Consider the following 15,433-nt stretch of genomic DNA (forward strand, 5'->3'; position numbering starts at 1 on the left):
TCACATTTGTGTCTGTGAGACGAAGTCCGGCTTGGCGTATGGGTTACTCTTTTCCAGGTCATCCTCCTTGTCATCCTCATCAAACTGAGCTTCAATCTCTGCGGGGTTGACGTACGTATAGAATCGAGCCATGATGGCAAATATTATGCAGACGACCAGAAGCAATGCCGCAAACAGAACGTACTCGGCCCACTGCGAAGAGTTTGAGTTGGAGCAGGAAAAACACAAAAACAGTACAGGTTACGGGAATGCACGTATACACTGCGGGTAGTTTTTCTTTCGACATCCAGATCGAAGGTGTTGGGAATGTAGTTGTTAGGGAAAATCGGTAGGCTATGGCCGCAGATACAGAATGGCCAGCTTTTCCTGAAGGCCCAAGTGTAATGATAACATTTTTCTAACAGCTCTGGAGTGCAGACACCCATAAGAAAATGGGAAAAAAAATCTCTAAAAACCCAAGTCTTACGGCAAAAAGCTGGACCAAGAGAACACCAGGCAGTACTCTTGAGGGAAAAAGAACACGCTGAAACGTTCTAAATTTGGCAATACCGTGAGGTCATGAGCAGGCAGGACAGACCCCGATGGGTCTTGGTGGGGCTGGTAATGAATCTGATGAGCTAAGGGACAGCTCTTGTATGAGGCAGAGATGCTGAGTGCTGAGGGATAGAGTTCTAGAACCAGAAAAGCCCTCATTTTAAATGGGAAAAATTACGACAACCTTTAGAATGGTTTTAACTTTCGGTGGTATGAAACTTTCTGGATAACATGCTTGGTTTGGGGCCATTACGCTGCATTCAATGAAGCTAGGAAAAGACGTTTCCTTTGCTAGTAAATGATATTAGGGTGTCAGTATGTTAACCTCAGGCTTCCCTGGTGGCTCAGACAGTAAAGAATCTGCCTGCAATGCGGGAGACCCTGGGTTTGACCCCTGGATGGGGAAGATCCCCTGGAGGAGGACGTGGCAAACCACTCTAGTATTCTTGCCTGGAGAATCTCCATGGACAGAAGTGGCTGGTGGGCTACAGTCCATGGGGTTGCAAAGAGTTGGACGTGACTGAGCAACTGAGCGCAGACAGCTCAGCACAGCCTGTTAACCGCACATGGTTACATCTGGTTATATTCCGGCCGCGTAACACCAAGGAGAAACAAGCAGAATGAGCACATGCCTGGCCGTGAGGGTGTCTGGGAACTGCTCTGTCTGGTTGGGTCTGAGGGTGTTATTTGGCCATTGGCGGAGATGGCCACGTGTATATCCAGACGGCTAGGGAGGGTCATCAACAGACAAGACAGAGGTAGACGGATCTCTGTTTGCACCCATACCTGTTCACTGAACTGGCCTGCTCCTGCCACAATAAGCACGATGATGTTGCCGACGGCCACAGTCAACAGCCATCCTGCCTGAAGTACCGACTTCATGTTGGAAGGAGCCTGAAGGGAATGAGACAGAGTGAGTCCCAACTTAGACGCCAAGCGCAGAGCAGGAGATCACGCCTAACTCAATGACACCCTTAATGAGGCCGCTGACACCCCCAGAAGGCACATTAAGAGCTGGGTTGCTTTAAATGCAAAAAGGACTATCACTTGGATGATGAGACATCCCAAATGCTCATGTTGTATGAGCACGCAAGAGTCCTTTGTTCTTCACTCTCTGCATGCTTGCAGAGTTATCATCCTCGTGAAACGGACGAATCTACAGATGAACCGATTCTATCTCCATAGAGGAATTTTCAAACAAAGCCACCCAGCCTGACATCTCCTTCACTCTGAGTGGAGGCTGCTCTCTGTGTTGTCAGCTTGCTCTTTGGAGGGTTTTCCTGCCAAGTCACCAAAATTTCTCACCAAGCAAACTCTTGTCACCGTGTGTTGTAGTCATCTCCTTAACTAGACTGTGAGGTCACTGCAGAAAAGGATCATCCAGCTCATACTGGCAGTCTTTACTGCAAAATGTGAAGACTAGGCATGCAGCGGTTATGACGGCTCTGACCGTATTGTGATAAACCAATACAGGTATCAGCAAAATGTGCCTCATTAGTCTAATGTTCACAAAAGCAAAACTATTTTGTAAGTTTTAAGAGTGAGACCTTAATCGGTGGGTTTACTGGGAGTTACGAAGAGACCTCAAGTGAACCTTAACGACAATGAGGACCTGCATGTGAACACTGCTATGGATGGGGTTTTTGAGAACATGGAAGCCATTGACCATCTTGACCCTGGTAATGGTCATTAATAGAGTTTTTCCTACTTAGGACCCCAAATCCTATCATATAACTGGGAATTTGGACACCTGTAGGTGGACACTCATAATGCTAAACAGTAATATTCCTTTTTTTGGGCGGGGAGGGCCCTCACCATGAGGCTTGTGGGGTCTCAGGTTCCTAACCAGGGATTGAACCTGTGCGCTTGGCTGAAAAAACATGGAGTCCTAACCACTGGATCGCCAGGGAATTCCCTAAACAGTAATATTCTTATTCAGTAAATAAGACTGGGTAATCTCTGAAATCATGTTCAGTAGAATCTACCAGAATCTATCCACATTTCTAGAGTTTTCTTTTACACTGTAAGTACATGGCTACTCCAGCTTATTATTAAGTCCCAGCAGCATTTTTGGAAGGCAGGGTTGTAGGAGAGGGGTGTACAAGCCAATAGACAAGAAACCTGAGAATAGGAGAACTCCAGGCCGGTGATGGAAAAGACCACCTCGCCACAGGTGAGGAGGAAGTACTGGGGGATCTGCAGAGCCATGCTGACTGTGTTGGGGGAGATGTCTTCGAAAATCTTTGGTTCGGGGCAACCGTCACTCTGAACCAGGAAGGCAGAAACAAGAAGACGACATGAAAATCGAGACTGCTTTCAAAATACAAATTGCACAGCCCGGCCAACTGCACCTGGACCTGCAGGGTGACCTCATACAATCTATCCAGAAAGTACACCTTGTCAATGTAAACATGCAACACTGCATTTTCTCCTCGGACTGGGATGGCCTTGGTGAGACTTGAAAGTCTGTTCACTAGCTTTTTCCTCTTCAACGAGAGAGTAGGTTGGAAGTCAGGTTTGTTGTAAACATTGCCAGCTCTTTGAACTAAAAGTTTCCAAAGTCTATGTTAAGCGTCTACGAGGAAGCATCAGATACCGGTCAACGTGAATTTTTATTTTTATTTTATTTTATTTTATTTTTTATTTTTATTTTTTTGCTGCAGACATCAGTAGTTTATTGTTTGTTTAGTCCAAACACATTCAAAATGGAAACTCAAAGAATACTTTCCACCTGAAACAATTAAACTAGATACTACTAGCATATAATGGTTAACACATTACAGCAATAAAGATGGTAATCCATTGTCTTCTATACCTACTAAAGCCAAGATGGTAAAGCCAATTTGGTTGCAATAGTGTCATAAGGATAGAATAGAATATTACCATCCAAAAAATAAAAACAAACAACAACAACAATTAAAAAAACCCAGCAAATAACAGTTATGGTAGATGAATATTTTTACTTTGGTTCACTGAAAAGGGGACAAAATGTTAAAAGTTCACAGTACTGCAGGTGAACAATCACCATGTAAATTTCTCCATGTGATGTTTTAAAGTTTTATTCATGGTATGTAAAGACTGAAGCTGAATGGCTCTTTGCTTTAATTTTCTATTACACTTAACATTTATCATTACTTTTGGTGCCAGAACAGTTTTCATGGGCGGTAGGGCAATATCTTGGATTGAAAATTTTACATATATATATATATCAAATGAAGTAGGAGAAAGAAATGAAAGAGGAACAATATGCTATATATATATATATATATATATATAAAACACTGACAAGAAACCACTTATTTAAAAGCAGTTTGAATAAAAGCTTCAAAACTCGAAAGTAATTTTCTTGTAAGAACTTCAAGTACTATACATTAGAAAGTGTAAATGTATTTTAAACAGGAAAAAAAATCCTTAAGCCCCCCAAAATAGAAACTGAGAAATCTGTGTCCCCAAAATATATCCAACAGTGCAAGACTTTTCCTTGAACATGGAAGACCTCATTCAAGGTGGGGAGAGAGGGGATAGGCTTAATTTTACTTACATTGCCCAGTACATGGAAAACAAAATATGTGCATCATCTGCTAGTTTACTAAATAGCAAACAGTTTCATAATTAAGAAACAGTTTGCTATTATGTCAAGTGCATTTTTTGTTTGTTTTTACTAAGACAGAATGGAGAAGCCTTCCATGCTACAAGCAGCTTCAGGTGGTCACACTTATTTACCCCACTCCTGGCCTAAAACATCAGAAACTGGTAGGTACCAAATACTCCAAGCATAAAATCCTTTGTCATATTTGTGGTTTACTGGAACTTTCTATAAAGACAGACAATAATCCAGCAGCTACAAACTTTGCTCACAGAATTGTTTAGAAATTCATGTAAAAATAAAAGATGTCATCCCAGACTTAAATTCAGAGCCACTCAGGTGCTGACATCAGGTCAAGAACTGTGCAAAATGAATGACAGTTCCCTGCCCCCTCAAATAAAAAATGCAAACACTTAAGAGCTGCTGTTCTTCTTTCTCTGAAAATTGCAGTATCCTTACTTCAGGTTTACATGCCATTTATGGAATCTGACTGCTTTTAAAAGGTCACTAAAAATGTACATCAAGTTGACTGACTTTTCCAAGCACCTCTCAAGTGATACGCTTCAATGTTCACCTTCAGGCCAAGAGAAAAGTCAACAAGAGACTTTGACTCAAATAACTGACTTCCTCCTTCCCTCTGCCTCCCAAACACACAAGACTCCCTCCCACAGAGAACACAGAGTTGTTAACTGAAGAACAAGGTAAATAATATACTAGTCAATTTTACTGATTTTAAAGATACTGCAATTTTTATATACTTCAATGATTTCTCAACATTTTGCAGCTGTTTGGCTTTGCAGCACAGCAATTTATACACTATACTGTACAAAATTACCAGCAAGACCGGAATGATGTATTAATAGAAGGCACCATCATGCGTATTACATTACCAGAGAACAAAAACACAGTAAAGACAATTTTCACTGTACACAGCTTAAAGAAAGGAAAAGGGGGAGGAGGAGTGTGTTGAGCAGCCAGCCATCCCTGTACTGAAGAGGGGCAGGTAGAAAGACACCTTAGATATGGAGCTACTAAATCTGGTCTAACATGCAAGACCATAGCATTTGAAGTTCTGAGCTTTGTTATTTCGTTCATAACTAAATGACTTCCTTCTGGAATATACTTGTAGTCTTGTTAAGGTTTATGTGTACACACGCTGGTCACAGCAAGCAGGTAAAAATGCCCTCATCATTTCACAAACTATGCTCTACTGGAAAAAAAGATGAAAGATTTTTTTCCCCTCTTGCCTCCTGTTGCAGATGTCAAGGTTAATGAGTTCAGAGTACCCATTAGTGCATTCTGATGAGTGCATAACGAGTTTCTGTTGGTTTGTGTTTTTGGGGGGAGCCGAGAAAAAAAGGCAAGATTCTCCAATTGCACAAATTGCACTATTTGTGTTTCCAACAATAATAGGCAGAAACAGTAACACTTAAACAAAATGTGCAGCAGAGGATTTTTTTGACTCAAAGGACCTGAATTCAGTTGGGCATGTCCTTTTAAGTTCACTTTGTTGTAGACAGTTTAAGATATGGTCATTTCTCAGTCCTTAATTCTCCAAGTCTCGATTTATAAATTAACAATGCGAATCCTGTTGTAAAACTGGGGAAATAATATCCACCTCAATTTAACTGATAACCGAAAGATGCTTTTCACATCAAAGAAATGATCAAAAAGGCTGTGTCACATTCCAAAGCCAAAAAAAAAAATTAACAAGAATGCAAACACGATGAATAATGTACCACTGCCAAGACTCTGCCAACAGTGGAGCCTCAGCGACGCTGTCCTGTGAAGCGGCCTTCCATCTGCCCGGCTCCTCTCCCAGAGCCAAGTTTCTGTGCCATGCCACCTCTCGGAGGGGGTCCTCTTCCGTCCCGGTCGCACATCATGCCACCGCCCGCTATTCCCCGGGGACCACCAGGACCTCGATCACCGCGCCTAATATCCCGGCGGTCGTCACCACCACCTCGAGTTTCTCGCTCTCTGGCCGCTCTTGTCTTTTTCTCTTCCACATTTAAACGTACTTCCCCTCGAAACATAATTGGTTTTGCAATTAAGATTCTCTGAACTGGTTCGGAGTCATCAAAAACCACAAAACCAAAATTTGGAAGCTTTCCGCCAACACCCTTGGTATTGATGCGAAGTTCCACAACATTTCCAAAACTCATGAAGAACCCTTTCAGTTCATTTTCATCAGTATCATGTGGCAAGTTACCACCAAAGAGTTGATGACTATCTGGATAGCGAATTATTCTGCGGTTCTCAGATTCATTCTGTTCAATATCTCCTCTGCCTGGTCTTGGTCCTCTACGAGGGAAACCAGGTCGCTCTCTAGGTCGTTGTTCACGCACACGAGGTGGCTGAGATTGAACTTCTGGTTTAGCTTCCACTCTCGGCTGTGAGACTGGTGCTTTAACATGGGGTGGAATTCCAGAGGAAGAAACAGTGCCACTAGGAGGCAGGTTTTTACTGGTCACTGAAGCCCAGGAGAAAGCCTTTGGTGGTTCCTGTGGCAGAGAAACAGGTTCAGCAGGCGGAGGAGAAGCAGGCTTCTCCTCTAACTCTTCCAAGTTCTTCTCCTCCACTGGAGGTTTCAGCTCTTCAGTCTTTGTTTCAGATTCGGGCTCAGGTTCAGGTTCATGCGAGGATTCTTCTAAAGGCTCCTCTATGCCATTCGTCACAGGGTGAGCTTCATAGTAACCACTGTTAGCATTCTCCTGCACAGGTTCTGGAGACGCTTGTCTTTCCTCTTGTTCTTCCTCTGCTTCATCTTCTGATTCTTCATCGAGTTCTGGTTCAGAATCACCAAATACTTCATCTTCATAACGAAACACATCATTGTGAACATAAAACTTATTTGGAACAGATCCTTCAGGAGCCAGAACAGAGGTTCGCATAAACTTCCTTGCGGGGGACGGCCCGTGAAGGGTTAAGTCCTGGGAGCTGCTCCGCAGGTATGCAGAGCCTTAGGCGTTGTCCTAAGCTCCCTGTCCCGCCACCCTCAAGAATTCTTGTAGCCCTTAAGGCTCCAGGTCGTCTTGCTCCAGGATGTCTTGTTCCTGCAACATGTCCTAGAAGATTGATTATCCTATACACGTATCATAAAAGATAGATTATCTTATTGAAATTCTGTACACAATGGTAGGGGTCTGGTGATTGTATTTTGAGATTAAAGAATAACCTTGTACATGTCTTAAATCACGTACTTTACCCTATAAATACCGTGGCCTAATAAAGGAAGGCATCAGACATAGTGGGTCTGATCCTCTCAACCCCATCTTTTGTCTCTCTCTCTTATTTTTCCACGCGGGGACGCTCCGTTTCTCTCCCTTTGCAGGTGCGACTCTTGCTTGTGCTGGCCGCGGCAGGTGGCGCCCAACGTGGGGCTCGAGATCGACAGCTTCTCCTCGCCACTGCTCATATTAAGTCGCAAAGAGTGAGTATATAAGTATACTAGCGACTATCAAGGAAGGAGCAGTAAGGTATATCGTTGAGAGTATAAATATGGGACAGACGCATAGTCGTCAACTCTTTGTACATATGCTATCTGTAATGTTAAAACACCGGGGAATTACTATTTCTAAACCTAAATTAATCAATTTTCTTTCATTTATTGAAGAAGTTTGTCCTTGGTTCCCCAGAGAAGGCACGGTGAGCTTAGAGACGTGGAAAAAGGTAGGGGAACAAATTCGGACTCATTATACTTTACATGGCCCTGAAAAGATTCCTGTAGAAACTTTATCCTTTTGGACACTAATTCGTGATTGCTTGGACTTTGATAATGATGAATTAAAGCGTTTAGGAAACTTATTAAAACAGGAAGAAAATCCTCTTCATGTTCCCGAGGGAATTGAAGGTGACCCTCTGTTTTGTAACCTATCGCGTCTTTCAGATAGTGATGACTCACTTTCCTCCACAGATGAGGCAGAATTAGATGAAGAGGCTGCTAAATACCATCAAGAAGATTGGGGTTTTTTGGCACAAGAAAAGGGGGTGTCAATATCTAAAGATGATTTGGTTGAATGTTTAAAAAATCTCACTGTTGCTTTGCAGAACTCAGGAATTAAGTTTCCTAGTAACAGTTTAAAATCCCCTTCTGCTCCACCTCTCCCTCCTGCCTATGCTCCTTCCGTTGTTGCTGGTCTCGATCCCCCTCCGGGGCCTCCTCCTCCTCCATCTGAGATGGTGTCTCCGCTACAAAAGGCATTGAGACAAGCACAACGACTTGGTGAGGTTGTCTCCGATTTTTCCCTTGCTTTTCCTGTCTTTGAAAATAATAACCAGCGTTTCTATGAAGCACTGCCTTTCAAACAGTTGAAAGAGTTAAAGGTCTCTTGTTCACAATACGGTCCTACCGCTCCATTCACTATTGCTATGATAGAAAATCTGGGTACTCAGAATCTACCCCCAAATGATTGGAAACAAATAGCTAGAGCTTGTCTTTCAGGGGGAGATTATTTATTATGGAAATCTGAATATTTTGAACAATGTGCCCACATAGCTGATATTAATCGGCAGCAAGGTATACAAACCTCCTATGAAATGTTAATTGGTGAAGGCGCTTTCCAGGCTACTAACACTCAACTTAATTTTTTACCTGGTGCATATGCACAAATATCAAATGCAGCCAGACAGGCATGGAAAAAACTTCCTAGCTCCAGTACTAAGACAGAAGATCTTTCAAAAGTCCGACAGGGACCTGATGAGCCTTATCAGGACTTCGTGGCACGACTCTTAGAGACTATAGGTAAGATAATGTCGGATGAAAAAGCTGGGATAGTATTGGCAAAACAATTGGCTTATGAAAATGCTAACTCTGCCTGTCAAGCTGCTTTACGACCTTACAGAAAGAAGGGAGATCTGTCTGATTATATTCGCATTTGTGCTGACATTGGACCCTCCTACATGCAAGGCATTGCCATGGCAGCGGCTTTGCAAGGAAAAGGCATTAAAGAGGTACTTTTTCAGCAACAAGCCAGGAACAAGAAAGGATATCAAAAGTCAGGTAATTCAGGTTGTTTTGTTTGTGGTCAACCTGGCCATCGAGCTGTAATGTGCCCCCAAAAACAACGGCAACAAACTCCTGCTAATCCTCCTACTCCATGTCCACGATGTAAAAAAGGAAAGCATTGGGCCCGAGATTGTCGTTCTAAGACGGATGTTCAAGGTAATCCTTTACCCCCGGTTTCGGGAAACTGGGTGAGGGGCCAGCCCCTGGCCCCGAAACAATGTTATGGGGCAACACTGCAGGTTCCCAAAGAACCATTGCAGACCTCTATCGAGCCACAAGAGGCAGCGCGGGATTGGACCTCTGTGCCACCTCCTACACAGTATTGACTCCGGAGATGGGGGTTCAAACCCTTGCTACAGGGGTGTTTGGGCCTTTACCTCCAGGAACTGCTGGACTGCTTTTGGGGCGCAGCAGTGCATCTTTAAAAGGAATACTTATTCATCCTGGTGTAATTGACTCTGATTATACAGGAGAGATAAAAATATTAGCCTCCGCTCCTAACAAAATTATTGTAATCAATGCAGGACAACGTATAGCTCAACTCCTTTTAGTTCCATTAGTTATACAAGGAAGAACAATTAACCGAGATCGTCAGGACAAAGGTTTCGGGTCCTCTGACGCCTATTGGGTGCAAAATGTTACCGAGGCACGACCAGAATTTGAACTGCACGTCAATGGTAAGCTTTTCCGCGGAGTGCTTGATACAGGGGCTGATATTAGTGTTATTTCTGATAAACACTGGCCCACTACATGGCCTAAACAAATAGCCATTTCTACTCTTCAAGGTATTGGCCAAACTACTAATCCAGAACAAAGTTCGTCCCTTCTTACTTGGAAGGATAAAGACGGCCATTCAGGCCAATTTAAACCCTATATTCTGCCCCATCTTCCAGTTAATCTGTGGGGGCGTGATATATTAAGTAAAATGGGTGTATATTTATATAGTCCTTCACCCATCATAACAGATTTAATGTTAGATCAGGGTTTACTCCCCAACCAAGGTTTAGGCAAACAACATCAAGGCATCATTTTACCCCTTGATTTAAAATCTAATCAGAGTCGAAAAGGCTTGGGGTGTTTTCCCTAGGGACCTCTGATTCTCCTGTGACACATGCCGATCCTATTGATTGGAAATCTGAGGAACCGGTATGGGTCGATCAGTGGCCCCTAACACAAGAAAAACTGTCCGCCGCACAACAGCTGGTGCAGGAACAGCTGAGACTTGGGCATATTGAACCTTCTACCTCTGCATGGAATTCCCCAATTTTTGTTATTAAAAAGAAATCAGGAAAATGGAGATTACTACAAGACCTTCGTAAGGTAAATGAAACAATGATGCATATGGGAGCCCTACAACCTGGGCTACCCACCCCTTCCGCTATACCTGACAAATCCTTTATCATTGTTATAGATTTAAAAGATTGCTTTTACACTATTCCTCTTGCACCCCAAGATTGTAAAAGATTTGCTTTTAGTTTGCCCTCTGTTAATTTTAAAGAGCCTATGCAACGCTATCAATGGAGAGTCCTTCCACAAGGAATGGCTAATAGCCCTACATTGTGTCAAAAGTTTGTTGCCGCAGCGTTAGCTCCTGTTCGTCAGCGTTTTCCTCAGTTATATTTAGTTCATTATATGGATGATATATTATTAGCTCATGCTGACGAACATCTATTGTATCAAGCCTTTTTTATTCTAAAACAACACTTGAGTCTTAATGGTCTTGTCATAGCTGATGAAAAAATTCAAACTCACTTTCCCTATAATTATTTGGGCTTCTCCCTATATCCTCGGGCTTATAGTACTCAATTAGTCAAGTTACAGACTGATCATTTGAAAACTCTAAACGATTTTCAAAAGCTCCTGGGAGATATTAATTGGATACGCCCTTATTTAAAATTACCCACTTACACCTTGCAACCATTATTTGACATCCTTAAAGGTGACTCTGACCCTGCGTCACCCCGAACACTTTCTTTAGAAGCACGATCAGCCTTACAATCAATAGAAGAAGCTATTAGACAACAACAGATTACTTATCTTGATTACCAACGATCATGGGGTCTGTATATACTTTCCACCCCACGAGCACCTACAGGGGTTCTTTATCAAGATAAGCCTTTGCGATGGATATATCTATCGGCTACTCCAACTAAACATTTGCTTCCTTATTATGAGCTTGTTGCAAAAGTTGTAGCAAAAGGACGTCATGAAGCCATCCAATATTTTGGTATGGAACCCCCTTTCGTTTGTATTCCTTATGCTTTGGAACAACAAAATTGGCTTTTTCAATTTTCAGATAATTGGCCTATAGCTTTCGCAAATTACCCAGGACGGATTACTCATCATTATCCTTCTGATAAATTGCTACAATTCGCTAGCCTTCATGCCTTTATTTTTCCAAAAATAGTTCGCCGACAACCCATTCCTGAAGCAACACTTATATTTACAGATGGATCTTCTAATGGTACTGCAGCTTTAATTATTAACCATCAAACCTATTATACGCATACCAGTTTCTCTTCTGCCCAGGTTGTAGAATTATTTGCAGTCCATCAAGCATTACTAACTGTACCCACTTCTTTCAATTTATTTACAGACAGTTCCTATGTGGTCGGTGCTTTACAGATGATTGAAACTGTTCCAATTATTGGCACAACCTCTCCTGACGTTCTTAACTTATTTACATTAATTCAACAGGCCCTTCACCGTCGTCAATACCCGTGTTTTTTTGGACATATTCGTGCACATTCCACCCTTCCTGGTGCCCTGGTACAAGGCAATCACATTGCGGACGTTCTTACTAAACAGGTGTTTTTTCAATCAGCTATCGATGCAGCTCAAAAATCTCATAACTTGCATCACCAAAATAGTCATTCTTTACGGTTGCAATTTAAGATTTCCCGTGAAGCTGCACGACAAATCGTAAAATCTTGCTCTACCTGTCCTCAATTCTTTGTTCTCCCTCAATATGGAATTAACCCTCGAGGTTTACGCCCTAATCACCTTTGGCAAACAGATGTCACTCACATTCCTCAATTTGGGCGTCTCAAATATGTTCATGTCTCTATCGACACTTTTTCCCATTTTCTCATGGCTTCCCTTCATACTGGAGAATCAACTCGTCATTGTATTCAACATTTGCTTTTTTGCTTTTCTATTTCAGGAACCCCACACACCCTTAAAACTGATAATGGACCCGGTTATACTAGCCGTTCTTTCCAACGTTTTTGTCTTTCTTTTCAAATTCATCATAAGACAGGAATTCCCTATAATCCACAGGGACAAGGTATTGTGGAACGAGCCCATCAACGCATTAAACATCAATTATTAAAACAAAAAAAGGGGAATGAACTGTATAGTCCCTCACCGCATAACGCCTTAAATCATGCTCTTTATGTTCTAAACTTTTTAACTTTAGACGCAGAAGGCAATTCAGCAGCCCAACGTTTTTGGGGAGAACAGCCCTCCTGCAAAAAACCACTTGTACGATGGAAGGATCCACTTACCAATCTGTGGTATGGGCCAGACCCTGTATTAATATGGGGACGGGGACATGTTTGTGTTTTTCCACAGAATGCCGAAGCGCCGCGCTGGATCCCGGAGAGGCTGGTGCGCGCGACGGAGGAACTCCCTGATACATCAAATACGCCGCATGACATTGAGCGAGCCCACGAGTGAGCTGCCTACCCAAAGGCAGATTGAAGCGTTAATGCGACATGCTTGGAATGAGGCTCATGTACAACCTCCAGCAACACCTACCAATATCTTGCTCATGTTATTGTTGTTGTTACAGCGGATACAAAACGGAGAGGCTACGGCTTTTTGGGCATACATTCCTGATCCGCCTATGATTCAATCAGTGGGATGGGATAAAGAAATAGTGCCTGTCTATGTCAACGACACAAGTCTTTTAGGAGGAAAATCCGATACTCATATTTCCCCTCAGCAAGCTAATATTTCCTTTTATGGTCTTACTACGCAATATCCTATGTGCTTTTCTTATCAATTACAGCATCCTCACTGTATACAGGTGTCAGCTGATATATCCTATCCTCGAGTGACTATTTCTGGCATCAATGAAAAAACCGGAAAAAGATCGCACCGTGACGGAACTGGACCTCTCGACATTCCGTTTTGTGGCAAACATCGAAGCATCCGCATGGGAATAGACACTCCTTGGACTTTATGTCGAGCCCGAGTTGCGTCGGTGTACAACATCAACAATGCCAATACCACTTTTTTATGGGACTGGACACCTGTGGGAAAGCCTGATTTTCCTGAATATCGAGGACAGTATCCACCCATTCTCTCTGTAAACACTGCTCAGATATTTCAAACAGAACTGTGGAAACTTTTGGCTGCTTTTGGTCATGGTACTAGGATATATTTTGAACCCAGTACCAGTGGGAGTAAATATGGTAATGTAAAAGTTACGGGATTTTTATATCCCCGAGCTTGTGTCCCTTACCCATTCATGTTGATACAAGGCCATATGGAAATAACATTGTCATCGAATATTTATCATTTAAATTGTTCTAATTGCATACTTACCAATTGCATAAGAGGTGTTGCAAAAGGAGAACAAGTTTTAATAGTAAAACAACCTGCTTTTGTAATGTTACCTGTTGAAATAACTGAAACTTGGTATGACGAGACTGCTTTAGAATTGCTACAACGCATTAACACGGCTCTTAGCCGCACTGAAAGAAGTGTGAGCCTGATTATTCTGGGTATAGTATCCTTAATCACCCTTATAGCAACTGCTGTTACCGCTTCTGTATCTTTAGCACAATCCATTCAAGCTGCTCATACTGTAGATTCCTTGTCATATAATGTTACTAAAGTAATGGGAACACAAGAAGATATAGATAGAAAAATAGAAGATAGATTATCAGCTTTATATGATGCAGTTAGAGTTCTAGGAGAACAAGTTCAGAGCATTAGCTTTCGCATGAAAATTCAATGTCATGCTAATTATAAATGGATCTGTGTTACTAAAAAGGTTTATAATACATCTGACTTTCCTTGGGATAAGGTGAAAAAACATCTACAAGGAATTTGGTTTAATACTAATGTCTCTCTAGATCTATTGCAATTACATAATGAAATTCTTGATATTGAAAATTCTCCTAAAGCTACTTTAAATATTGCTGATGCTGTTAACAATTTTGTGCAAAATTTATTTTCTAACTTCCCTAGCCTGCAATCACTATGGCGAAGCATAATTACTATGGGCACGGTTTTGATTGTTGTGCTTATCGTGATTTGTCTGGCTCCTTGTCTTATTCGTAGTATTGTTAAAGAAGTTTTACATGTAAAAATTCTGATACATAAAAACATGTTGCAGCACCGACATCTTATAGAGCTTTTAAAAAATAAAGAGAGGGGAGCTGCGGGGGACGGCCCGTGAAGGGTTAAGTCCTGGGAGCTGCTCCGCAGGTATGCAGAGCCTTAGGCGTTGTCCTAAGCTCCCTGTCCCGCCACCCTCAAGAATTCTTGTAGCCCTTAAGGCTCCAGGTCGTCTTGCTCCAGGATGTCTTGTTCCTGCAACATGTCCTAGAAGATTGATTATCCTATACACGTATCATAAAAGATAGATTATCTTATTGAAATTCTGTACACAATGGTAGGGGTCTGGTGATTGTATTTTGAGATTAAAGAATAACCTTGTACATGTCTTAAATCACGTACTTTACCCTATAAATACCGTGGCCTAATAAAGGAAGGCATCAGACATAGTGGGTCTGATCCTCTCAACCCCATCTTTTGTCTCTCTCTCTTATTTTTCCACGCGGGGACGCTCCGTTTCTCTCCCTTTGCAGGTGCGACTCTTGCTTGTGCTGGCCGCGGCACTTCCTCTCTGGTTGTCCACTGTTAGACAGCAAACCCATGACCTGGACCACTACTCCATCACTCAAGGTTGCATGAGCATCCACGTGACGAATTTTAGTATGACATTCGCTGAAGTTCAGAGATAATACTTTGTGGTGTATATCATTTTGGCCATAGACAGCCTCCTGGGGCTTTCCACTAGCATCTACTCCACCATGAACATAAGAATTCCTGCCATAAAACCTGTGTAAATATTCTGGAGCTTTATTCAGCAAAGTATAATATTGCCTCACAAACTCCCGCCCTACAAGCAGCGGACTGGGCTTCTCCATAACCATTTCTTTGCTGCACAATGTCAAATACTGGTGTTTAGATCCAGGAATTCCTTTTAGCAGGTTGGAAGAGCAAAAGCTGAGAAATGCGCCCTCCCGTGGCAATGGAATGAGGGGGCTCAAGTACCCTTTTTTTTCACC

At 42.3% G+C, this 15,433-nt stretch overlaps 2 protein-coding genes across 3 annotated transcripts in view; both read right to left on the reverse strand.

Moving 5' to 3' along the window:
* Positions 1-15,433, reverse strand: part of SLC15A1 (solute carrier family 15 member 1) — a 61,949-nt gene continuing 46,516 nt past the window's right edge. Inside the window, exons 21-23 of the mRNA XM_068984376.1 lie at positions 2,656-2,799; positions 1,321-1,428; positions 1-192 (exon numbers count right to left, since the gene is read on the reverse strand). Coding sequence (XP_068840477.1) covers positions 1-192; positions 1,321-1,428; positions 2,656-2,799 — 444 coding nt within the window. The remainder of the gene's footprint in view (positions 193-1,320; positions 1,429-2,655; positions 2,800-15,433) is intronic.
* LOC138089186 (ras GTPase-activating protein-binding protein 2-like) lies at positions 5,890-15,298 on the reverse strand. 2 transcript variants are annotated; one of them, XM_068984592.1, is made up of 3 exons: positions 14,982-15,298; positions 6,613-7,021; positions 5,890-6,513 (listed from the first exon to the last, which is right to left on the reverse strand). In XM_068984592.1, exons 1-3 carry the CDS (start codon positions 15,296-15,298, stop codon positions 5,890-5,892), a joined length of 1,350 nt encoding a protein of 449 aa, XP_068840693.1. The 2 variants fall into 2 exon arrangements, with proteins under 2 accessions (XP_068840693.1, XP_068840691.1); XM_068984590.1 differs by having other exon boundaries at positions 5,890-7,021.

The sequence above is a fragment of the Capricornis sumatraensis genome, chromosome 12 (assembly GCF_032405125.1).
Source record: "Capricornis sumatraensis isolate serow.1 chromosome 12, serow.2, whole genome shotgun sequence".
Classification (NCBI taxonomy): Eukaryota; Metazoa; Chordata; class Mammalia; order Artiodactyla; family Bovidae; genus Capricornis; species Capricornis sumatraensis.

Excerpts from the sequence above, each read along its gene's own strand:
- LOC138089186 (XM_068984590.1), bottom strand. The coding sequence starts at position 15,298 with ATGGTTATGGAGAAGCCCAGTCCGCTGCTTGTAGGGCGGGAGTTTGTG. Across the intron at positions 7,022-14,981 it reads AGTGGACAACCAGAGAGGAA|GAAGTTTATGCGAACCTCTG; the intron begins GTGCCGCGGCCA and ends GTCCCCCGCAAG.